This window comes from Bombus pascuorum, chromosome 1, assembly GCF_905332965.1.
Source record: "Bombus pascuorum chromosome 1, iyBomPasc1.1, whole genome shotgun sequence".
NCBI lineage: Eukaryota > Metazoa > Arthropoda > Insecta > Hymenoptera > Apidae > Bombus > Bombus pascuorum.
This window is the reverse complement of record NC_083488.1, coordinates 21060643-21088482: the sequence shown is the minus strand read 5'-3', so window position 1 is coordinate 21088482 and position 27840 is coordinate 21060643. Positions and strand designations below refer to the sequence as shown.

At 39.9% G+C, this 27840-nt stretch overlaps 1 protein-coding gene across 1 annotated transcript in view; it reads left to right on the top strand.

The window, feature by feature from the left end:
• LOC132908109 (RNA-binding protein MEX3B) overlaps nt 1-27840 on the top strand; it is an 86400-nt gene extending 58560 nt beyond the window's left edge. The window contains exon 2 of the mRNA XM_060961763.1: nt 105-27840. Coding sequence (XP_060817746.1) covers nt 105-1081 — 977 coding nt within the window. The 3' untranslated portion in view covers nt 1082-27840. The remainder of the gene's footprint in view (nt 1-104) is intronic.

Below are 27840 nucleotides of genomic sequence, written 5' to 3'. Positions count from 1 at the left end.
TTTCGATATAATAGCGTTCTTAGAAAAACACGATGAAAACTTAATTTCGTATGTTGGTTTCCAAGAAACTTGTAACTAAACGATCGTTTCTGGTTTGATTGCAGGTTGTAAAATCAAAGCACTGCGAGCGAAGACCAACACTTACATCAAGACGCCAGTGCGTGGCGAGGAGCCGGTATTCGTGGTAACCGGACGCAAGGAGGATGTGGCCCGTGCAAAGCGCGAGATCCTGTCAGCCGCGGAGCATTTCTCTCAGATCCGCGCGTCGCGCAAGAGCTCGTTGGGCGCGTTGTTGGGCGCACCTCCTGGACCACCAGCGTCCGTACCAGGCCACGTGACGATTCAGGTACGAGTCCCGTACAGAGTAGTCGGGCTGGTGGTAGGACCGAAAGGCGCGACCATCAAGAGAATCCAACATCAAACGCATACCTACATAGTGACGCCCAGTCGTGACAAGGAGCCTGTGTTCGAGGTGACCGGACTACCCGAAAGCGTGGAGGCTGCGAGACGCGAGATCGAGGCACACATAGCACTTAGAACCGGCACAGGAACGACCCTCGACGATTCGGAACTGCTAAGCGTGCTCTGTCGCGGTGGCTTGGGCTCGATCCTTGGTTGCCTCGATCCACCAGGCTCGAACGGTTCGAACGGATCAAGCGGAGCATTTTCCAGCAGCGGAAGTTGCAGCAGCTCGTCTAGTAGTTCCGGTGCACCTGGACTAAACGATCTTGTGGCGATTTGGGGAGCCGGTATGGAAAGGGACGAAGGACTAGGCGAGTCGCCATCGTTCGAGTCCCAGACAGCGTCCGCCTCTTCGATTTGGTCGTTCCCGGGCGTTGCGTTGCCGTCGAGGCCATCACCGCCGGCGTCAGCGAGTCCAACGTCACCCACGGATTCACTGTTGGGCGGTGGACGACGGGAATGCGTGGTGTGCGGCGACAAGGAGGTCACCGCTGCTCTCGTACCATGCGGACACAATCATTTTTGCCTGGACTGCGGCAACCGGGTCTGCGAGAGTTCGGATCCTAGCTGCCCCATCTGCTCCAGGCCTGTCTTACAGGCACTTCGCATCTTCTCTTAAGCACCGATCAAAGCTAGCAGAGATTCTCGAGACTCCTGGTACAGCGGCTGTAACACCGATTCTCACCATTAACAAAACGTCTGCTCTTCAATTTTTGGCGGCTCATCCAGGAACGACGGCGCTGGAGAACGCCCACCCCGAATTTTTCCGTATATGAAAAGCCTCGTGTTCCCCCGTTTGTTACGACTACGGCCGTGAAATTGCGCGGCAACAACGGGGGAGCGGACGCGCACAATGTCTCAATTCCACTGCTGCCAATAATCTCTTCTACGCGCCGGGAATGCCCTGATATAAATGCTAACTTGTCGCGTCGTTCCCGCCGACCGAATACAACGAAGTCAGCTTTTAAGTTCTACAAGAATATATAGAACGAGAGAGAGGGAGAGAAAGAGAGATTAAAAAGAAAGATAACATACTCGCTCATTCATTGTCATCGTTTTCATACTTTTACCCTCGGTATATAACGTAAATTGTAGTAGATATCCTGGCTCGCAGGTTTATGCACAAGATCAACACGTCGAATGAATGGCGTCGGAGCTGACGCGCGATCGAGAGTAATGAGTGACACACTCGGTTCTCTGTGTTCGTATCATGATGGACGTCACATGTTTCTGTTACGTGAAAGAAGGACGATTCGTTTGGCTTTGCCGCTTATGGGGTTGCCTTCGAACTATCGGGAAAAAGTTTGACGCGCACAGTTCGATACCTTCGTAGTAACGAGACTGTTGACCACCGAGATGTTACTTTGCTCGGATAAAATACAAATTAGTATTGAAGGTAGTGCGTTTCATATCGATTGCAATAACATTCCATTCGCTGATTGTATTCACGTCACGGTATATTCTCGTATTTTTCTACAAATTCTTTTCGAATCGAAGGCAGTCTAGATAATGGAATGGAACGAATTAATCGAATCAATCGAATCTCCATCGACAACACTTTAATTAGCGTAGATATTATTTTTTTATATAATTGACAATCCACGAACGAGAGTCAGCGCTCTTCGGTAATACGTGCGAGAACGAAACATTCATAGTTTTTGAATATTTTTGTATGTTGTCCTTCTTTTACGTATCGATGCATGGAACGATTGAAACCGTAATTGCCATTGCGTTATTCTCCGCGAAACATTGTGAAACACTATATCAAAGGTGCTTGCAAACACTGAGAAATAAAGTTTTTACGAATTCTATATTTTTATTTAGGAAGCGTACCAATCATCGTAAACGTCCTGTTTATCGTTCTGAACGTTTTATGGAAATTACGAGTTTCGATTTCCATCAGCCATGATTTGGCTTTTGAATGATCAAAAATGCAGTTGCGGTGATGTTCATTCGCTCTCTCGATCGTTACGCTCTTCGCGTCTTTTGCGATCACGTGTCTGCTGGTTCAAAGATGGAGACATAAGAACAGCTGATAATATAAAAACAGAATGATTTTGAAAAAAAAAAGAAGGAAAAATGCGTATGAAGATCCTTTATTATTATTATTCGTTATAACTAAACGAACAGGCAATGTGAATCACAAAGAACACGATAAAAATGCTTTTGTATGTTTTATAAAAGCTTCCATGACGAATTCAGTATAGTTTGTCACGTGGTTGCAAGGTGTGTTTGGTGGTAATCAATCAAACGATTTAAATCGACGACAGTGTCAAAATGGAAAGCGATATAGAGGATGGTCGTGCATCTTTCGATAGTTCAGCTTTCGAAGTTTCTCCGCTAATAATTTATGGGATTAATGGAGCAATCGTAACAAATGAAATATCCTTGAAATATTTATTATCTCGTCACTATTCTTATCTCATGACAAGTGAAAACTTTTTACGAAAGCAACACTATCGGTAGATGTATCGATACACGATGGACTTTCGAGACCTGCGAGCTCGTCGTACATAATCGCAGCGAACGATCACCGAAAAAAAAAAATAATTGCCCGTATTTGACGTAACTTATAACCTAGTACACGCTCACTCATACCTATGCATACACATTACACATACACATATTACAGACAAACAGCCGATCTCATCATTATATATAACAGGCACACGTCGCACCAGAGAAAACAGATTTAAAAAAAGAAAGAATATACAGGGTGAGTGGTCACGTGTCCCTCGATTTGCCGCAAAATTACTTAGATGATAGTATTATTAAAAACGGCGTGCCCGTCCCACCCAGGTTCCCTCGCTACTAGAGTATTATATCTTACATTTATATAAGCGGCATAGCGATTGAAATAATAATAATAATAATAATAATATAATAATAATAATAATAACAATATTAATAATAATAATAATAATAATAATAATAATATATAAATATAAAAAAGCATAAATAAATATATTATATATAATATATATATATATATGTTGTCAGGAAAGAAAAGGCTGACAAGTAAGAAGGATGATATTTTATCGAGGAGATTTAGATTTTGTATTTTTCGCGCGTTTCGTCGATGGGACTACGGGTGGTCGGGGACAGCTACACGCGCCGGGCGACAAAATAAATGAAAATTATTATTAAGAGTTCTATAAGAAAAAGAAAATAAAAAAGAGCGAAGGCAAAAAAAAGAGACAAACTAAAAAAAAAAAAAAAAAAAAAAAATCGAAAAATAAAGAAAAAGGAAAAAGGAGACAGCGCTTAAAGGGAAACAAAATGTTTTAAGATTATACGGTGCATCGCGGGAACGCGTGAACCAACTTCTCCCTGATTGCTGAAAGGAACGAGAACAACGGAAAGAAAAGAAAAAAAGAAAGGAGAAAAAAAAATAACGCCGTCGGTCGATTCCCGTGAGCGTATTCTTCGGGCCCTAAGTAATAATCCGAGTAATAACTTGCTCCTGCAAAAGAGAACTAAACTGATGTATCTTTTCTTATGGGGATCGACGACCCGTGTACATTTAGCTTTTCTTTCGACAAGTCGTGATTATATTATTACATATTGTATTATTCTATCGCATGGATATATATCGGATGCTATTAGTATGTGTCATTCTACTAGAGGAAGGACGAACGTGCATTTTTAATTCTTCTATTTCACGTTGTCTTCTTTCCTCGTCCTTCCTCGCGGACATCCGCGTTCTTCACGAACGAGTCTCGTGATTTCCAGGATGTGCCACCAGCGTGCGCGTTTGGGGCAAAGAAATTGCGGTACTCGTCGTTCAACACGAACGAGAGGGTGGCCGGTACCTGTCTTTACGTCCCTCTGTATTGCAATTCACTTCCTTCCTTCTTTTTCTTCTTCTTTCAGCGAGGAACAGTGTTGCTCGTTGTTTGTTTCGTAATTCTATTTCAGAAGGGAAAGAAAGCTGGACGAACGGTCTTTATCGGGTGAAAAACGCGATGAACGCGTTGGCCCGCTTCTTTTTTCTTATTTTTCGACATTAAGAGTAGAAAAAAGCCGAGGGACAAAACTACTTCCCCTTTTTTGACTCCTTCTATCTTATATTTATGCTGACTTCGATGTCGAGTACTATAGCCCATTCTACTTTCCTCTAATTCTTTCACATTCACGTAATTCTTCCTCGTTATCTGTTACTGGAACCGCTGTTCAAAGCTGTTCCCCTCCTTTTTTTTCTGTTTTCATTCTATCTTCAAATCGTCGAAAACTTCTTGTCAATCGTTGCCATTTTTAAACGAAGATATGCTCAAGGCGCAGCTCCGAACAAGTCGAGGTATATTATTAATACATATTACATATAAAATATATATATATATATTATATATAATGTACGTCATCCAATGTTGTCGGATGTTCGAATAGAAAGAGGATATTTTTTCGGTCGTTCGAGCTGCAGCTCTGTATAGCGGGTGCCTCGGTAGTTTCTCAGCTAGACTCACTCCCTTCGTTTTTTATTTTATAATATTATGATTATTATTATTATTTTTATTTTGTAATGTTTTTTTAATCGTTCAGCAGATGTCTTTGTTCACTGTGTATTTTGTTTTGAATTACCCCGTCCTAGCCAACTCTGATGCCCCAGAAACCACCCCCGTGTCGTTCTCTTCGTACGAAAGGAAATAATAATCAAGAGAAAACTCTTCCTTCTTGTCAAAAAAAAAAAGCGTTCTCTTCGCGAGCTACCGGTTAATCGAAATAGACACAAGCATTAGGTACACACTTTCACACGGGCATACATACACTCCCTACGAAAAGTTTCACACTCAGCTTTCATACAGAATCGCGCTACATTTTAGCGCCAATGTATATTAGATATGTATGTACAATATTATTATTTGTTGCTCCGCAGGACATCACTCATCCTGTCACATGAATGACGAGTTCACGCGTAGACGCATGAAATCCTTCTAAACATACATTTACACACATTCATACATTTGTACACATACACGTTCAAAGAACATACACACAAGTGAACGCAATCTGACGTGCACTAACATAATACATAAAAACACAAACATACATAGATCAAACACGCGCGAAGAATAAAAGTCTTATATTTATATATACATATATATACATGTATAGAAGCATTATATGTATACATATGTATATTGTAATCGACACTCGATAGAGAGAAAGGGAGAGAGAGAGGTTTATTATATTTAAGTTCGAGGCAAATAAATTCTATATTTTTTCTATGTTAAGTATAAATTAGAGAGACTGTGAGAGTGAATGAAAAGAGTGAATGATAATGGCAAGAGAAAACGAAAAGAAGTGTAAAAGATACGGTGATGACAAACATATTATATTATATTATTATATTATATATTATATATATTATTATTATTATTATTATATTATATTATATTATTATATTATATTCTATATATATACATATAAACTATATTTATAGGTATTCTCTTTAGCATCTACGTTCCGATATACGGGGACGCCGCCGCGCAGAGTATAATATAAAGGAACAAAAAAACAAAAAATATGACGAAAAAAGAGAAAGACGGTCGGCGTGCTTGTACATGCATATGTAGATCATGCCAGATAAACTGTCATTAACTTCGCTGCATAAAGTCTGATCTGATTCTCGCAGTTGGAGATCAGAGAAAGGGGTGAGAATGGGTGAAGGGGAAGGGAAAGTACGAGAGAAAAAGTAAAAAATGGGAAAGAGAATGAACGCGAAAGAGATACAGGCGCGAGTTTTCGCTCTTCTTGTGTTTTTTCTTGCTTCTTCTTCTTTGACGGAATTTTCGAATATCGCGCCGCAGTTCTTGTCGCGCGCTAGAGAAAAGACGACGGGGACTACCGACGATCGCGAAACGGACGGACGAGAATACATCGCTGAACTCTGTGTGGTTGTGTTGGTATTTGCTCAGCAAAACTGCTGGTACTTGCTCGAACGTGGAGAAAGAACAGGTGAAACCGAAAACGTCTCGCGAGATAAATCGAGAGATGACAAGGGTGGTGGGAAAGAATAACAGTGGGTGGTTGCCAAAATTCGAAGCGCGTCTCGTTGTACTCGCGAAACAACCTCGACATGCGTCAGAACGAAATGTCTGCATGAAAAGTGTAGTAGAAGTAAAGCAATTTGTCAACGATAATATCCATAGCCGTGGCTCTCTTCGAGGCGCGTGTTCGACGGCGTCGATGTGCAGCGAAACTCGGTTCACTCAGGGCCGTCTTCCCAACGTACCACGAATGATCCACTGGGAAAGTCGCGGTTTCATACGTATAACTGACAGAGGTAGCCTTGCTGACCGCACGTAGATCGCGCCCGCGCTCGCCGTTACGCAGTCTTCCCTTCTCCCGAAGCGCGATTCCGGAAGACGATACAGCTCTGTGTGTTTAGTGTGCCGGGTTCCGCGGCAACACTATATCACGAACAAACGAGTAACAATTTGTCGAGAACCTCCGCTAGACTTTAGGACGACTACTGCTAGATAACACTTAACCGATTCACCGACGCGTCAGGCAGCCTTCACTTTGGCCGAGGTTCCGACATATCGCGGCAGATTCGGCGTCATCGTTCCTCACGATCGTCATCTTCGTCAGTTAGGTCACTGCACGTGTGACGTGCGCTGCTTTGCAACGTTCACGGCGCACGCGTACACGTTGTTTCGTGTTCTCGCTCCAATTTCGCACTTATTATCCACCGATAACGCCGTCGCGACCACCGCTGTCCCGACTTTCGTTCGTTTCAGCGGACGTACAAGCATCGTTCGTGGCTATGCGTTCGCCATCATCTCCAGCCACTTTTGCTAACGTCCGTCGAGTCGATCCAAAGTTAGAGCAGAAGGGATCGCGACGAGTCGATTCGTTCTTCCGTTGCGTCGAGCCGCGTGCTAAGGGTGACGATTGCCGTTTTTGTTCTCAAGGAGACAACTTTTCGCTAATCGAGGTTGTGCGTTAATCTTCCTCCTTGACCGTGTACCATCGATTATAGAGTACCGATCAGACGCTAGACCACAAGGGTAGCAGGATTTGCAGTGCCATACGTGAATCAAAAGTTGTTCGCTATGTTCTTCTACCAATAAATGTCGATTTCGACTAGCTGCTATGTTGTTCTACGATGGGAAGGTTAGTTTAGCGACGGTGTTCATTCTTATCCGGGCATTTTTTTTCCACGCGATTCACCCACCGCACGCGCCAATCAATCGTTTCTTCGATGAGTCGTTCAGCAGGAGGAGAGACCGCCCGATCTTCTTATTAATCGGTTGAAGTGGGATAGTTTGGAAGCAGAATGATGGAAATGATCGCGTAGCATTTTTCCAGGATGTTTTTTCTCCGCGAGACGCGAAACACGGATGTTGTCTGGCCCTGCAGTTCCCTTTTCACTTAACGTTCAATCGTTTCCAGTGATATTAGTCAATGATGTGTCAGACGGATAAAGTATCGTGACTTACGGTGTGATTATGTTCTCCTGTTTGTCTTTCTAATTCGACATTAATTCTATTTTATGCGTTTCTAAATTGTTTATGCGATTTTGAAAGAATTATTGTAAGTAAATTACGTAAATGCCATTAAAAGAGTGATATATATATATATATATACAGTATATATTTTTTTATAAATATCGCGAGTGACGTGTTATTTTATTGTTATTTAATCTATTTTTCGTTGTTTTATGTGAAACTGATGAAATATTATTTGTTTATCGAGTAACAACGACGAAATGTATCAAAATCGAATTTAATTATTTTGTTAACCGTATTCTTAAAAAGCTCGTTTACTTGATACGGTTTTTCTTTACTTTACTTCTTTTTTCTCTTCTTGCGTGTTCGTTTCCGCGTTTCTCGCGAATAAAAACGTCTAATCGCGACGTTGCATAATCTCTCGCGGACCAATCATCGTACGATCTCTGTTGCTGTTTTTCCACTTCGCGACCGACAGTTTACGACCGTCCCGGGGCGCCGCATTCCTTCTATGGAAGTGGTTTTATCAGATCGATAAAACGCGACCAGTCTGACACATTTCATCGGCACCAAATCGTGACGGATCACGGACAGAGACACATTCAGCAATATTAAACTTGTCGGTGGATCGTTGCTCGCGGTGTGTATCTCTCGTTCAAAGACGAATCACGCGACCATTTCACGATTTACAACCTTCTTGCTTCCCGTGGAAATCGATAAAACAGAAAATCGTGGCGTTCTCCCTTCGAACGCAACGCTCGTAAACCCTCGTGGCGACTTCGCCGCGATCTGAGTGACAGGGCATGCTGTGTATTCTTTGTAGCGCGTTCTTTGTAGGAGGCATTTACCGCGTTTTAACGTAACGAGTAATAAAACGTCGTCTAAGGTTAACTAATATCGTAATAATCGTATTAAAGCGTAACGTATAATGATTATTGATATAGCCATTGGCTGTGACCGATAACTGCCATTTTCGTAAAAAAAAAAAGAAAAAAAAAAGAAACAAAGACGAGAGAAATAAGACGGGAAGTTGTTTTAAACGGGTCTGCGAACACAGACGTCGGCGATCTCATTGTCGCCGCGTCCTGAGAATACCAGTACTGTGCGCGGACACGTGCTCACACCATACACACGCACACACACACGCACGAACACATCTACACGTACGAACACACACGAACACGTTAATGAAACGGATACACGCGATTGGGTCGCCATGTCGAGATAAACGCGAGAATTTCGGTTTCGAGGAACGAGACGGCGAGGAAACCGGGGGGATTTGGTGAAACGATAACGGAGGACGATATGACGATGGTGAAAATGAGATACGAAAACTACTAGGAAGGATCCGGAGACGTCGGTTTTTCCTGAAGTTATAGCGATCAAAGGAGAATTTCGGTGCGAGATAGGAATACAGCTCTGGCGAGATTAGAGACACTTTCAGAAAGATGGTTGTTCAACGGAATAAGGTTCGAATTGACGCGGAGAAAGGGTGAAACGACGCGAGTATTGAGCAATTGCGAGAGAGAGAGAGAGAGAGAGAGAACACGTACACCCACACGACGATACATATCTCAAAGAATAATAACTAAACGTAAGGGAGATTAGATAAACGTTAATAGATGACAGAATAATAAGGAAATCTAGCGAATGAGGAGAAAAAAAAACTTTGATGAAAATGGATGAAAAAGGATTATAAATTAATTATAGGTATATCGAGCCGTATATATATAAATATTATAGAAAGAGAGAGAAAGTGAGAGAAAGAAAAATAGATGATCGTTGTTGCTTAATTTGTCCGTATTTACTATATTATTATATTCTATTAAATAGCTATATATATATTTGATTATTAATTATTATTAATTATATTATTAATATTATTATCATTGAAATCATTATTATTATTGGTCTATATATAGTATGTATGCATATATTTCGCGCCTATTTCTGTACTTGCGCATAGTGGTTCGCAGGATCGGTTTAAAGCTTGGCACGGAATCATATTTTTTGTTTGCCGTTTAGTTGAAACTCTATTTAAAGATTATTTTATTCTTTTAGAACGACTCCTATCGATTAATCGCAGCCGATAGAGATTCTACTTTTTAATTATATAATGGACTGAAATTTTCCTCGCGAAAACCAAACTTCGTCGCTGCGACACTTTCTTCTTTATATTCTTCTATTGCGTTCTAACCTGGTCATTGTTTTCTTTTCGATCGTTCTCCATCTTTTTCATCTCCTTTCGTGCACTATGCAAGCTATCGATCAACGATGGATAGTGATTGGATATGAGTGAGATCGTTCGAATATATCTAATATATTATATATATATTATATATTATAGATACTATATACACGCGTTTGTATTATCGCGGAGGGGAAAAGAAACAGAAAAAGGATGCACGTTCGAGGATACGAAGACGCGCAGCTCACTGTATTATTCTATATGGATCGATATAAATGGCGCGGTAGTACGTCGATCATATCGAACTCAAGTTCTCGAACGTGCCACCGCACAATTACTTACTCGAACTACTTACTCGTCTACTTAATTGTCGCAAAGGACGAACGAAAGCGTAGCTGTGCTCAGTTTACTGCGTTCGTAATCGTTGCACGCGCGCATCACCGTCGATCCATCGAGTTATCACGTAGCAGTCGTAGCCATTTCAGTTTCCTCAGCGACTCCGTTCGTCTTACGTTCATATCAAATCTGTTTGCGCGCGTTTGCATAAATTATAATTTATTTTTGTTACCGTATGTATTGCGCTGCGAGTAAAGGAAATAATTGTTATACGTAAAGATTAGATTCAGTGGTATCTTAGGAAGTGTTCGTTTATTCCCAGTGAGTCTTGTCCAATATGGATAAATTTAAGTTGGTCAATTTGCTACAAGTTGATATGGTTGCGAATTATGGCCACGAAGTCATTGAAGATGTTATATGAAAGCTAGATGCAAATAGGATATAGTCACGCAATTATAATGTGATCGAATTATGTTCTTCAGAAACGGACAGATACAAAGAGCGGTCAATGAGCTTTGCAATTATCTGTCGATAAAGGAAAGATAAACGAAGGATGAAGAATAACGAACACACGTAAACAGATTCAGATTGGCGCAGAGACAATCGAACGAGGACGATCGCGAGGGAATGTCGAAAGGGTTAAACACGGTGAAACAGAAAAACGTTGTGAATTCTTGAAATAATAATTCTTCGATGGATCGTCGAAATCTCGTGCATATCGATCCTCGTTCTTTTCGACTTTTATTTTGTTCGTTTGTGTTCCTATATATGTAATCTCACGTTTTCTTATATTAATTTTTTATCCTCGTCTACCTTTTCATTTTATAATCGCTATGTTCTAAGGAAAATTATTTTTTGTTTTAGACATGAATTATTTAAAACTAGTTTTAAGAACAATGAAAGAGAGAACGCTTGTGTGTTCGCGAGAAAACAAGGGTGCGCAGTTTACATGTAGATGCAACGAGTTACGATACGGCTTTCCTTTCTTCGCCAGGGGGAGAGGCGTTTTTTTAGGCAATAGGGGTGTGCGTGTGCATCAATGCGTGTGATCATTTGAGGAAGGATTTCCTCGTGAACGCGACGCGATCCGAGCGTGGCAACCGCTCCAAAAACTAGAGAATCAGTATTTCAAAAATCTCTATAGTATATATATAAATGTAAATGTATATTGTAATATTAATATTATATTATTAAGACCAGTGTCGTGTGTAACGTTGAAACTCAGTATGTTTCCTCGTTAATTAGAGAGAAATCGAGATAAGACCGAAAGGGCTGCGAAAACGCGTGTCGAGAATGAAAATCGATATACGAGACTGCGGCGAAGCGCGAAAAGAATAAGATTGCGACGTATTACCTGTAATAATATTTTATCTTTTTTTTTTTTCTACTGACAGACCGAAAAGACAGGCGACAAAAGGCGGATGAAATTAAATTAATGTGCGAAGAAAAAGGGGATTACCATGAAATTACGACGTAGAATTATATTCGTAGGTGGAATAGGGTGGGAAGTAAGACGGGGGTGGGTTTGTTAGAAGCAAAAAGAGAAGAAAGTAATTAACTACCGAAACGAATCTGAAATTCATTGAAAAAAAGAAGAATATTTTCCAATGATCGTATTGCTGAGATGCATGTAAACGTATAGCGCATTATCATAGTTGTCCCATTATTACGATTACGATATACATATTATCTATATATTATAGATTATATATATTGAATGTTGTGCTTAGTATTCTTTCGAGATCCCCTGCGAGGCGACGAGCAAGGGGAAAAGGGAGAGAGATAAAGAAGTAAAAAGAAAAAAGTCGATTACTGAAACAAGAATATTAATATATGTAGCGAAAAGTATTTTATATCCGATATTTTATTAACGTCACGATATTTATCAGCATTATTATTATTATTATTATTATTATTATTATTATTATTATTATTATATTACTACTACTACTGCTATTACTATTACTATTATTATCATGATCATTATAATTATTATTATTATTATTATTAATATGATATTCAACTATCGATATATAGTATCTGTTCTTAATTAGAGAAATGAGAAATTAAATCGAAGAAATCGTGTATTTTCGTCGGGCACTGGAGAGCGTGAAAGTGCTACCGGCTTGACCGGACTATGTCAGATGAACTTGGTGATTATATTTTCGAAATCTTTTCTTCACCGGTGTCTCTGTTCAGCTCCGATTGCGGTCATGAACACGATTTAGAGCTCGAGCATCGAACAATCCCTTGAATGCGTGCACTCTGTTCTCGCGGTCTCTTTCTTATATGATAGTCTGTACATATAGTCTGGTCCAGGTTTTCTGCCAGTCGGGTAATCGAAACAGAAAAGAACTGAAAACCAAAAGTTCTCGGGAAACGAACGGGAAGAAGTGTCGCTCGCGTCTCCTGTCACATTTTTACATCCAACTTCCGGCTATTCTGCCCTCTTTCCTCGTTTTTCCCGTACGTTGACTGCATCGGCCGCCCCCTTCCCGTTCTTCTTCGACCCTCGTGTCTCGTTCAGTTTCTTCAACGAAACTTCCTTGTTGCTCTTCGGAGGATCCTTCAAAATAGAAAGTTGTTGGATTTTGAGCGAGGAAGTGACGATTCTTCTGGTTCGTCGCACGATACACACGTATTCCTACCTCTGTATCCTCTTCTCCTCGACTTCTTCGTGATCCAGATGGCGGCATATAGATCTACTGTCTAAGCACCCGCGTTAGGAAAAAAAAGTACGAACTGTAGAGCGGATAGACAGAAAAGAAAGAGAAACGGTGGAATCGCTTGCACCCTTCGGTGATGACGAGTCAATCTGGGCATTACGGTTTCGCGAGTCCAGATGATTTTCGGACAGGTTCGCGTATATGAGAGAAAAAGAGAGAAAGGGCAGGAAGGATAGGGAATGGTTAAAGCAAGATGCTTGGTGAAACGACGACGAAGCGTGTCGCGTATTGACGGGCCACGGGAATCGGTCGCCCCGCTCCGACGATAGCTATAATTAATCCCGTAACGACGTTAACCGAACCAGCAATAATCCATTTGCGACTCGATGCGCCGTGGCCGACGAGCGACACGGAGGGATTCGCTTCCGTCAGCGAGTTGCGATCGAAACGATCCGGCCAAAGCTGATCGAACCGATTCCATCTGGTGGTCGCTCGTTTCTCCACAAATTTACCGGCGTTTGTGTGTTCCGGTCGTCGTCGTCGTCGTCGTCATCATCGTGCAACGTCAACGATTGATATTACGATATAATATGCCTGACCATCCGCTACCGCTTACCATCGTACCGAGAACGAACTATATGCACATAACCGCAGGATACACGGCATTATATCATGTACATCATTATATGCATATACACACGCGTAACATATACACGGATCTCACCATACCGCAGCATACCGAACCGTACTGAAATAGAACGAAATCTCTAAAAAATTATTGTATGTAATATCGGTAATATATTATATCAATAACGATCACCGCTATTATCCATCGCGTAATCTAAATACATAATTGTAAACGTGTTTTCTTTTTTCGTAATGAACAGGGCCGAGAGTGAGACAGAGGGTGACGAGGTTCATAACGAAAGCTATTTTTGACAGCGTGCAAGGATCGCATGGAGAGGTAGAGGGGGAGAGGAAGGCTTTTTTGGATGAAAGGGAACAAGGAAATTAATCTCCCGGGAAGAGTGTATGTGTCTGGCGAGTGAAACTGAATGAATGAAACAAAAAAAAAAGTATATATATATATATATATAAATATATATAATAGAGAAGCTACGAGTTTATTATTTTCTATATTTTTTTATGTAATTTTACGGACATGCGATAATATATTACTATTATTATTATTATTATTATTAATTTTATTATTATTATTAATATTATGAATATTTTAATATATAATATGATTTTCATATATCGTGTACTTATGTTTTCTTTCCTGTGTTCTTGTCTGGTTGTTTATAAACGCTTTGTGTTTGATTGATTATCGTTGTATCAACATGAAATATAAATAAATTTGTCACATTGAAAAAAAAAAAACGAAATAATTAGAATTATAAGACGAGCAAGACATAAGATATTTATATATGAATATATTATATACATATATACATATATAAAATGATATATATATATATATACATATATATATAACCACGTAGTCGTTTATAGATAATTTTTTCACTCGGTTCTCCCGCGTTGATTCGTTGGTGATGCGATCATTTTCTATTATTATCTTTGTAATATCGCAATCAAATGGAGGAAGCGGAAAGTGACATACAAAAAAAAGAGAAAGAAAAGAGGGAAAAAGCAAAATCAAACACATGTCAGACGCGACAACCTGACCATCCTGTTTTTTAATTATTAAAACAAATATATTTTACAATTATTAATATATCACTACGATTATAATTATCATTACTATTAAGTTTATCGCTATCATTACAATATATATATTATATATATTATTATCATCACCGATATTATATAGTTATTAACTATGCATACAATTATCAATTAACGCCTGCGATTATTAAAACTATCGAGTAACGATTATAATTGTTCACGATAAGGACACGGATCCAAGCTACTTATCGAAATGCATATTTTATCCCGTAATATATTTTTGTCGGATGATTTTTTATATTTATATAATATATATACATATATATATAATATATATTATATTATTATATTGTGAAAAGAAAAAAGAAAAAGGTAGAAAACGAAGCATTTTTGAGAAATAATCTTGTAACACGATGTCGCGAGTGCTCGGAGACGTTGGATGTCGTATTTTTTCATAATTTGCATCGCGGACATCCCCGTCGACTGCCAATCCTACTTCCAAAATTGTTTATTTTTATACGATGCGAATAGAAACTTGTGTTGAAGTATCCTGTTCTTTTGATTAGAACGTGGCTGGACACGTCGTCGTGTGCTTTTCCTTTGTATCAAATTCGATCTTGCGAATGATGTCGGTTATCCGCGATCTCTTCGACAAGAGGGAGAAAAAGTAAGAGGAAAGAATAATAGAATGAAATCGATATTTCTGTGGTCTAAATGTAAGAAGTAATTCCTACGAAGCGGTATCCGATATTTTATTAAACGAGAAAAGAGTAGGAAGGGTTCGAAAGTGAGAAAAAAAAAAAAAAGAAAGAAAGAAAGTACGAAACGAAGAAAGCAACACGTACACATGCATTACACCTACTGGAAACGAGTTTAATAAAATGTTACGTGATTTTTATACATCGACTGTTAATTTCTCATTTTTTCTTTTCGTGTGTTTTGCGTTTCCCGAACCGTTCACAGTTGCGTTTCTCATTTCTCCTCTCTCATTCTTATTTTCTGTCCATATTTATCTTATTTCTGCGTTTGAAATCGTTTTTAAATAAGTGCATAGAATTAAATTGAACGTGGAAATTCACGATCACGATAATGTATCTATTATTTTTATTTATTTTATTTCCTTTCTTGCAATTTCCATCTGCGTTTGTCAGTTTCTCCTTTTTTCATTTCAGACTGTTTAAACGCACCGTTTCGAACTTTATTAATCATCCAAGTGCATTAAATCTCGGACATCGTTAATCATCACTGTCGACGATAAGGGAATTGTGGTCACGTGGGTTCCGCATTCGATGACGCGGTGGGGTCGCGTGTCCGCATCTAATTAGAAAATCACATTAACCTTTCGTTGCTTCCGTCTATATTCTTCACAGTTGGTCGTTCATCTTGTGTACTTTCCAAACAGAATGTCAATTTTCAAACATCATTTATTAATCTACTGCCTCTAAAGAACGAAGAACGTCTACCTATTTATATCGTTTTCCTCAAACAATCTCAACCACCTCTGTTTAAGCTCCATTAATTACGTTCAGCTATTATCAAGTTAACATCGTGAAAAAGTGAAGAAATCGCCGCGTGGCTTCTGACATAGTCGTCACGGTCCTGGGGGGTTGCGTGTCCACGATTAATTAAAAATCGCACGTCAACCTCTCCTTTTTTCCATTTAAAAGCCTAGTCGTTTCTAACGCGTAAAATCACCTACCAATTTTAACTTAATTAATCACAAATACGTATTTAATATCTTTCTCGATTTCTAAACTGAATTTCATCAAACTTTTATTTCTCTATGATCTTTTGATTTTAATAACTCTCTTTTAAGTTTTATCGATTATTTACACGTTCATATCAAGTTAAGTTTATCTTACGTTTGCGTATATTAACTTCGTGAGATAGCATCGTGGAGTGTAAAGATGCCGGTGCCACGTGGTATCCGCGTTGATCGCGACGGTCCTGGGGGTCGCGTGTCCTCAACGACCAATGACCGGACGCACGGTACAGGAGCGTGCCGTGAAAATCTGGCCATGCCACCACGGCCCCCGGCGCGGTTCGGCCGCAAGGGCTGTTGCCCGTTGGGATGGCAACGTCGCATTGCAGCGTTGGGGCTGCGGTCGATGCCGCCGTCGTGACGGTGGCGGCATGTCAGGGTGCGAGGTTGCCGTTCTTCGACACGTTCGCTATCTTTTTCTTTCTCTTCTCATTCCGTTCCCTTCTCTGTATCTCTGTGTATCTTTCGTACAAAAAATCTCCGATTTGGAAGGACCAACATCGATCGTCTTCGATCTTTTCCTTTTTGTGTCGGGTGTAACGGGACAGGTCAGAAGGACAGGTAGCTCGAAACAACCGTACAGTCAGGATAAACCGTCGAAATCGAGAGTTATTAATAACCGTGTCTCGAAGCGGTGTGTTTGACCTCGGCGAGTTTGAAAGTAGGTAGCTTACACTCTGAAACGATGCCAAGGAGACTCGCTTACTCTATTCGTCACTCGTGTAATACATTTATTTTTCCCTGGTGGATCGGTTTTGGGTTTACATCGGTAACCCCGAACGTTGCATTGGTGGCGAGAAAGAGAACGAGAAAAAGGAAAAGAGAATGATAGAGAGAAAGAAAGAGAGAATCGTCTCGGTTGCTTTTACCTATCAGGCAGAAAAAAAACTCGAGAGGGATCGATCTTTCTCTCAGTCTTCAATCTGTTGCTGCTAGCTTTTCTCGAAAGCTCTTCGACGCGGCTTCGATCCTTTGTTCAGGCAACAACCCTTTTCGTAACAACACACACGCCGGTTGCCAGTTCATTCTCCGGTCGAGTCACCGAGTTCGTTCGACAAAAACGAGACAGCACGGCTATACGCGCCCGTTCGAGGCCCCCCTGATGGCCGCGCCATTGTCCTAGCTCAGGGCCGGGAGCCTCGACGAACACGAGTAGACCACGCAGAAAGACCTGGCCGCAAAAATAGCCCGATTCATACAGGGTGAGTCGAACTCGGTGCGACGGTAGCTGCACTCTTCCGGCGAACTCGACCGGCTGCCGCGCCATGCCGTGCGACTCGCCCCTTCGCTCTCGCTTTTCCCTCTTTCTCACTTTGCCACCCTCGAGCTTCGACTTTCTGCTCTCTTTCCTTTTCTCTCTCTCTCTCTCTCTCTCGAGACAGCCTCCGTTGCTCCGCAGTAGATCGATAACGGCGACCATGCTCTCGCCTCTCGCACTCTGATATATGTAGAAGCCGGCACACGTTGCTGGAAAATCGCAGAGAACGCTGCCAGGGGTTGGAAGGAAAAGAGATGCATATAGAGGAGAGAAGGGAACGTGAGATATACGGTTCTAGCATCTCGAGGCCACTCTCTCAGGGCTGTAGACGGCTGTTCGCCGTGCCCAGATTTCTTACTCTTTTTGTCTATAAGTTCCCTTCGTCCATCTTCCCCCGAGATTCGGGATATCGTCGAATCGGTGAATTTCTTTCGAGGTCATGAGAAAAGCGGTTGAACGTGACGTTGAGGTAACGGTCTCGTTACGTAAGGGGCGATGTATCCTCGTTGTTGGAAGCGCTATTAGGATTATGACGGGTTAATCTCGTTATATGACGCGTGAAAATTCAGTACCGTGTTGTTTTATAATTAGACTACGGATGTTTCTGTAAATTCATACTTTTAGAATTTATTTGTTTCGTTAGATATTAGGAGTGCTATACTTTGGATATTTTATATATTCTCGCATACTAAATCTTCATATATTTGAATCTTCTATAAAGGCATAAACATCCAAAGATTGTTGGTAATCATGATGATAAGGTAGATTTGTGGTTGGATTACAATCTTGAGATTACATGACATACCTGCTATGTTTTCTTCTAACATAGAGCTATAAAATTGATACACCTTTTTTATATAAAGTTGGCATAATGAAGCTTGTTCATATGAATTGTTTCATTCGCTTATAATGCAGTTTCATTTCACACATAGATATTTCATAAAGGTAGATTCACAACTATCGGTGATTATACTTTCCAGAGAGAGAGAGAGAGAGAGAGAGAGAGAGAGAGAGAGAAAGGGAGACAGAGAGAGAGAGAGGGAGACAGAGAGAGAGAGAGAGAGAGAGGAAGAGAAAGGGAGACAGAGAGAGAGAGAGAGAGAATACTCCTGTATGAATATACCAAACCGTTCTTTTCAACCGGTTTGCATTCAAGGGTCGAAGAAGAGCGTATATCGAATATCTAATATTAACCGACGAAAAAGGGGGGAAAATATATTGAATTTTTAATATTAAACAACAGAAAAGAAAGAAGGAATCTATATCTGGCTGTCGGACAGGGGTCGTGGTTGTATAAAAATTGGGTTGTTCATAGGGAAATTAAATGCAAAGTATTTTTATAGAATTAGCATTCTGTTAAACAATTCCCGTCTGCTATCTGCTGCTGCTATTTTTCTTTATTCACCAACAAGATTTATTCATCGAGTAGATTTTACACATTTTACCTTAAATGTATTTCATTATTTAATAGAAATTCCCAATAAATACAATAGAAACAACATATACTTTATGATAAACACCACGAACTTACCGAACAGCCGAATAGATCTTATAGAATCTCTCGATGGATCTCGATTTTTGTACGTAGCTCGTTGCCACGAGGGTCATAGGACGGGGTAAAGATCCTTCGACCTCTGTATCCGTGTCAACCGTTCGTTCTCTCTTCTTCTCCTTCCTGCACGACGAATCTTCCCCATCTCCATCATCGGGACACGGGACCTCGTTAGAATGCAGACGCGTCCAGGAGTTTAAGCCTGGTTTTCAAGGTCGGTACTGGCGGGTCAGCGTCACGACGCGGTTCCACGGCGCTGATCTGGATCGTGCGACGATCCAGGGTGAAGCCTTAAAACGACCATGGCTTTCTCGTGGTGAAACCAATGATCGTGCCGCGATCTCTAAGATACCTTACAGCCGGATACACTTTTAACGTTTTAACTGCCACGCTTTATCGGTAGAACTTATTTTTATTACGGACTCCGGTGCGCACGAGATTCTCTCTGCCGTTTGGAAAAGCAAATCGCGCGAGCGATATCGTGTTCACCTTTCACATGTTCCCGCGTTTCCACCTTTATTTTTTCAAACGATCGCGTGGCTTCGAATCGTTTCTTCTCTTCTTTATTGTCTTTTGGTCTATCTTGCTTTCAGTCGTTTTCATGTTCTTCTTGCAAATGGATAGGAGAATTTTGTGCGTTAGTGGAGATAATATGAAATGACAGATGATGATGGTTTGGATATTTGGCAAGTAAGTTCGATAGAATTCGCGCAATTGGAGGAATTTCATTGGTTTTATTCTATCAATGAAGATTACTAGGTATTATAATTATTTGTTTTATTTACTGCGGAAACTCATCTGTATATGGACATTCTGTCATTGACTATAAAAACTCGTCTATATATATCCACGTTGAAACTTATCTATTTATCCATGTTACTTCGTGTCTTTAATTTAATATATTTCTACTAACGACTTCATAAAAGGTAACAATAAAATACACGCAAACAATAAAGTTTGTTTCAATCAAAAATTATCTTCTATTCTAAAATGGATAACTTCTAATAGGGAACGTGTAACAAGAAGGTCTATTGTTTATCTAACCGGATACTACAATTTAAAAAATGTACGAATCTGAATGAATATTGTATTCTCACAGCATCTTCGTTAGTTCACCCCATTCGATTTAACGATTCTCCAATTAATTCAAGCACTTCATAATTCTTTCTCCACTCGTTTCTTTTCTTTTTTCCATCTTTTACAATCTCCCTTCATGTTTCCAACGCTTACTGGCGTCTCCCTTTTCACATCACTGTAGCCATTATCCACAACCAGTATATCGTTCCCTTACGTAACACTCGCTATACCGTGTCCTCTAATTCCTCCCTGTAAATCTCATTCCTTTCTCAACCCTCTCATTCAAATTACGATTCCTTTAATATTCCATCTCTCTTTGTTCTCCACATCTTCACATTCATTCGTTATAGATTTTGACGCGTCATTTTTCTCTTTCTTTCTTCGAGTTCTCCTTTAAGGGTGCGAAGTGTTCCACGACGACGACGACTCATAAAATACATATACGTATATATAGGTTGTAACTGTTTTGCGCGACTATAGTAAACGCTGCGTATTGCCTTCCTGCTCGCTCCTGCACACCGTTATTTCTCTCTTTCTATTCACCCTAGGTCCCTCTTTTCTTCTGTCGTTGTTCCTCTCCCACTTCTCTCGCTCTGTCCGTCGATTCTCTTTCTCGCTTCTCTTTCGGTCGATAGCTCGTGGGGGTGGCGGAGACGCGGCGACGCCCTGCCAGACCACCCCCTTACAACTTCCCCAGTGATTCTCAATCTCGATCAGATTGACGTTTTATCGGATCGACGTTCACATGGCGATACAAATAATTCCAAATATCGCGCACGTTTCATCTGAATGAAATATTCCTTTTCTCTCGTCTCGACCGTTCTTCGAACATGGTTCTTTTCATTTTGAGAATGGGCTTGGTTCTTGCCTTTCTTGTGTCCACGTGCACAAAACTATTATGTTCAACGGCTTTCTTATAGTTAGATATAAATTCTCGTTCGGTTGGAAATCGCGCGGGAGGAAAGTTTGAACGTCGTAGTTCGTTACCGAGCTAACGTGGACGCTCACCGAAGCGAGCGTCTAATGGGGAACGTTTGTAAAACGTATCGATGTCTAGGGTGCATTTATTAGTTGAGAGCGTGAGGCTCGTCGCCAACAGTGGTTCTCATTTATTAGTAATTCATTTCAGGGAATATGCGTTCGAGTAATCGTGATCGAATAATGCGTACGTTGATAACGTTGCATATAAGTTAAAATATTTTTAATTGGTTCCCGTATGTTATAGTTTCTCTATGCTTTCGTTCAGTCGATTCGCAAAAGGGAAAAGCAATCAAACTATGGAAATTTGGCGATTTAAACGGAACCAATGTCTTTCATGGGAATAATTAAAGATGTTATAGGTGTCTTTCTGTATTTTTTGGTACTTCGATTTTTTTTACCGATCATTGAATACTCATTTCGTAGTTTGACATCGCGTATTTACGGTTCTGTAAGTGTTTAACGATGTGCAATGTTTACGAAGCAAACGACCGAGCATTTTTTTTTTATGGCGCAGATGCTAGTGAACGTTGAACGAACGGAAAGAGGGTTGCCCACCCCCGTCCGCATCCACCCCACCGAAGATAAATCGATGCTTTTTTTCTGACTTGCCATAATTAATCTTCGTGTTGCACGGTTCGCGTGATCGACAGTGTTGATGAAACAATTCGAAAACAAGCCGCAGTTTCTTCGCCTGTCTCCTTCTTTAGAGATTTAATTTATAGAATTCTTGCGTAAGTTTAATCTTATATATTTTTATATTTTATACTTTTCATGTGTCATTTCATTTCGGTCTCAGTTTGACGTTCGACTCGTTCAAATTTCTCGCGTCCAACAATCGTTCGCTGAAACGAGTCGATTCATTCGTCATGAACCTGTCTGCACTCGTGACTGTGTGATTGTCCAAATTCCGTGAAAGAAAGAATAAGAAAAAGAAGAAAGAGAAGAGATATATATAGAGAAAGAGAGGTATACATATGCAAGGAAGGAAAAAAAAAGAAATATAAACGACTTAATCGAACGATAAGATCAGTGGGGATGGCGATCTTGATGATCCGTCTCGATCGATTTCGAACGTTTGAATATTCACGAGCATTATTAGGTATATTAGTTAGATCACGAATACGCGAACTCGTTTTTAATTGCGTAGAATTAATCGCAGGTGGTTCGGAGCCAAAAAAAAAAAAAGAGAAAAATAAAACAAAACAGAGAAAATAAGAAATTCGTAAAAAAACGTAGCTGGCAGAGAGGCGTATGCCAGAGATATCTGAAAGGTGCGAGGGGAAAGAAGATGAAGAAGAATAAATTTAATATTAAGCAAATACATAAATATATTAAAAATGAATATATGAATATAAATATAAAGCAAATATATATATATATATTAAAAAAATTACATATTATGTATGTAAATTATAAGGCGCGTATTACATAGATATTTATATATATATATTATATATTATATATATATTATTATTACATTATGATTATTATTATTATTATAGTATAGAGCCGTGACCTCTGGTGAAAACGAGGTTTTTTCTATTTTATTATGATAACGATCCTAGACGATAGAATACATTTTTGTCTATGCGACGTGTTTTCGAGAAAGATAGAGAGAGCGAGAGAGAGAGAAAGTGTGTGTATAAGATGCAAAAGAGAGGAACGTACGCATATATAAATATATATATCAAATAATTATATTTGTCGGAGTAATTAAACGAGATGGGACACACGAACACGAGCGTGTAGACGAAGAGACACGTAATACCGTGCAATTGACACAAACAGCTAATAGAAACATGCACACACATATACACACACACATTCATATACATACATACACGCGGGCAGTTGAAAAATGTACACGTAAAACACGAGAACGAGGAAAAACACGCGCATTCACGTTTATATGTAACATGTATCGATTCAAGTGTATCTGTATATACATATTACATATATTATTATATACACATACTGCGTAAATAATCACAGTCGTTTGGAGAAGAGAGAAAGTGGCGTGGAGGATCGAGAAGGAGGACATTAAAAAAATAAAACAAAAAAAAAAAAATAGATGATGCGAAAACAAGAAGCGGAGAATATTTAAGAAGAGAAGAGAGACACGCGCGATATTAATCGAGCAAATTAATCGAAACTCGAATGGCTCGGAAAGATGGTGAAAAATGGGGAGAATGAGAGACACCGAGTACGTGATTTAAAAAAAAGAAAAGAAAAGAGTAATTAATTAATTTTATACTTTCTCGTGAACGTTGCGAAATGCTCAAACACAACAAAAAACAGCATAAGATAACAAATAAAATGACAAAAAAAAAAAGAAGAGTGAAAAGGAGGAAACAGAAGTAGATCTTATCGATCGTGATTAACGAACTGGTGCGTATGGCTCATTTGAATGTTGGACATGTGATTCGCGTTGGGCTCAAATCGATCGGTCGAGGATCGTCGGTGTGCTCGAGGAGCGTTTCGACGAATGGCGCATGAATAAAGTAACAGAAGAGCGACAGGAATGAATAAATGAAACTTATAGGAGAACGAAACGATAACCGCGACGGCGGCAAGACTAAATTTAATAATTAACAAAGCTTCGTTCGGTGAAAGTTGCATTCAAACAAAGTTGCAACAAAGTTAGAGGAAAACCTATGATTTATCGTTTTAACGGCAATACATAAATATGCAAAGTAGAAAAACGTATGTAACTGCGAATATATAAATGCGGAATATATATATATGTCTCGTAAAAGTCTGCGAACAAAGAACGAAGGAATCGCGTAACTCTTGAACGAACGCGTTGCTAACGATCGTTCAGCTGTGATCGCCGAAATCTGTCGACACAACATACGCACAAAAGAAAACCTCCGCAGGCAAACGGTGAACGAGTGAGGTGATAACGGTGTTCCAGATCAAAGAGCGTACGATAGTTTATGATAGAAAGAGGTGGCTAAAGAAATGTTCGTCGAATCATTCCTGGGTACACCAGTGATTCGAGATGTAGGTGAATAAAGTTGAATGAGGAGAAGAAAGATAGTCAGAGAGAAAGGAGAACGAAAGATGAAATAGAAGAAAAGAATTGAAGGATATGGTATGGTGGAATTAGACGCAGAAGAGAAGAAGGGAGGAGAGGAACGGAGGAGAAGATGAGAAAAAAAAATTATTAATACAAAAATATTAATACCTAAATGCCCGGTTTATTTTTATATTTATTTTTCGATCTATGAAACGTTATAAAAGTTTAAAAGTAATATTTAAATCTAAATATATATGACGATAAATATTATATACTTACGCTCTGTGTATGATATATAAATATATATATGATTATTAATTACTATGATTATTATTATTATGATTATGATTATTACTTATTGTAATGATAATAATAACAACAAAGAGAGCAAAAAAAGCAACACGAACAACGGATGATTAAACATTATCCAGGACTGTACCGTATTATTACTAACCGGTACGATGCCATGTGAGCAGATTGATATTAAAAAATGAAAGAAAAGAAAAAGACAAAAAAAAAAAGAAAAGAGGGGAAGAAGAAGAAATAACGCGTAACCTTCCCCATAAATGGAAACACATGCCCTGCTATACCATCCCCCCCGTAAAGACAAGTCTACCACTTCCCTTTATTGATTCGTAATAACCCCTGTAAATGCGTAAGTTCGTAAGAGACATCGACCCGCACGTGTAACATTTCCGACATTAAGAAGAAAAAAAGAAAAGAAAACGAAAAGGAAATTGTACCGTAGAATTAAAGAATCCTAGTTGCTGTAAAACAAAATCATAAACATCTATATGTATGTGTATATATATATATTTATATATTTATGTATATATATATACACACGTATAAACATATACATATATATTTATATCAATGTAGCGTGGTTAATCTTTTAAAAGAAAGACGCGTATAGTGAGACATCATAGGTTTTTAATTCACGTAAAGACTATTAAGAGGACGTGTTTTCAGTGGTCGGTCAGTAGCATCATAGCAATAAAGAGGAAAGATGAAGGATTTATCGAATCAAAGAATCGAATCGAAATGAGATTCGTCCGATCCGTTAGGGAAAATCGACGGTTTTCTAATCAATCGCTTTGTATAATATCGATATTAGTTTATAATACTATTGCAATAGCTCGACGATTCTCTCTGTTCACTTTAGATCAACCGTATTTGGTTTATGATTAGAAATTTTAAATTGAAATTAACAATTTACATAAGATCTGTAGTTGGTCATTTCGCGGAAATTTGCGATAAATTTCGCACACTCACAAGTTGATGTTTTGAAATTTTCACTTCTATATTTCTAAGCTTCTCCAAGTTTCTAAATTTCAAACTTTTGTGAAAATTCACACGACTATAAATCCAAACTCGATATCCAAAATTGTAATACCAGCTCCGTCGTCTTTTAAATTTTCCATATCGCGAGCGTAACTTTCGATCTGTGAAATCCTTGTTCGTCCCAAATTTCGGCGATCTCGGTCGTGGAAAGTCCCGTGGGCCCACGCCGGGACACGCTCTTTTTCCCGATTCGGGAAAATCCTGTAGTCATTAGTCGGACGACGGTCGATCCGGCGATTACCGGGTCGTGGCCGGTTTCGCTGCACAACGAGCGAAGTCAGCCGTGAAACGAGCGGCGACGGATAGCCCCGATGGGAACACGATGGTGGAACGAGGCCGGAACGGCAGGAATTCGTTTACCGATAAATCCGTTCGTCGTTGCCAGAACTGGATGACGGCCGAATGGCTAACAAATCGCAGCATTCTCGGTATTCGGCACACACTTTTACGCCACTCGACTCGATTTCCGTGCCGTGACTCGCGTATCCTCCTAGCGGATCGAACGCTCCAACTGGCCCGCAACAACGAGGATTAAAGAAAAAAAAAGACGCGAAAAAACCGAATGGAAGAAGAACATAGGATACGAGAGGAACGATTCGTTTCATTCACAAGAAGATGCTACTAGACTCAAGTGACCACGATGAAACGCCCCGTGCTATTCGATAATCCAATGAAATAAAAATAAAAAGAGAAAAAATCGAAAAAAAAGAAAGGTAACGGAGAAGGAAAGATGACGGTAACGGGGAAAAGGGAGAAAGGTAGTAAAGGGATAGAGAGGGAGGAAATATGCCACGTAACTGCCCAACGCTCCTATAGCCTAGTTACTTAAGTAAGACCGCGTGTACGACGAACGAGAGACACTGACAGATCCGTTATATTTCGTATTCGCTAATCGAGTGTGTAAGGGACAGAGGGTGAGAAGGTGGTGAGAGGAAAGTAGGGCAGCGCGATGGTCTCGCGGTGAACGGTGGCGCGCGTCGACCTACCCTCGGTGCTGGAGGCGAAAAAAAAAAGGAAAAAGAAAGAAATAGAGAGAATATGAAACGGAGGAAAACGAGGAAAATAAGGACAAACGGGGATGGCCGTTGGAAGTTGGAGGTAACGATGAATGGTGAAACGATGGAGGCATAAAGGAAGGAACAATGAGGATGCATCGGCGTGTATGGCGGCGAACGGACGTTCAACCGAGATGAATCGCGACGCGGAACTTTTAGATCGGCACACGACTCTCCCCGAGTAACGTCGTGGCTCGCTATAGAGTAGAACTCGAGAGTTTTCATATTCCCGGATCGCTCGCTCGCTCACTCATTTTCGCACTCGACTACCTAATGAATATAATGGCTAAACGTACGATCGATTTCGCGCAGGTATAAGGTGATATACACACGTAAAATACATAGTATATATATATATATATATTTAACGTTATCTTGTATATATATATTTATTTACATACGTATATGATATATGGTACATGATTATATGATATTACGCGCATAGCTTTTCGACTGATTATCGTAACGATAAAACACACTTTGAAGGGACGAGAAGTAGATACACACACACGTATACACACGTATGCACATATATGCACGCGAAAAGAGGCAGAACACATACGAGACAAGAGAAACACACCACCCTTGTCCGCGTTTCGAGTGGAACGCAAACAAGTACACGTTTCATCCCCTTAAGGTCGGTCCTCCGTGTGTCGGTTGTGTCGCACGAAATCTCTTTTTTCTCTTTTTTTTTTTTTTTCGTTCGTCGTCGCGAGGGTGTTCCATGAGATCGAGATCCTTGCTTGTTGCTGTTGATTCACGATTAATCGGCAGATAAACGTATGCCAGGAAGCTGTTTGCAAAGTACGTGGAACTTCGTTCGCATCTACGTATGTCGGGGTATTGATTTTTCAGTCGGTAGTCGAGTATTTTAAGACGCGAAGAAAAGAGTAGAAACTTAGCGTGTAAACTCACGAAAAAGGGAGGTCGTTTTCGTTCTTGTCTCTACGGAAATCTTAGTATTTTCGTCCGGATATGAATAATGGCGGGAAGCTTCGAA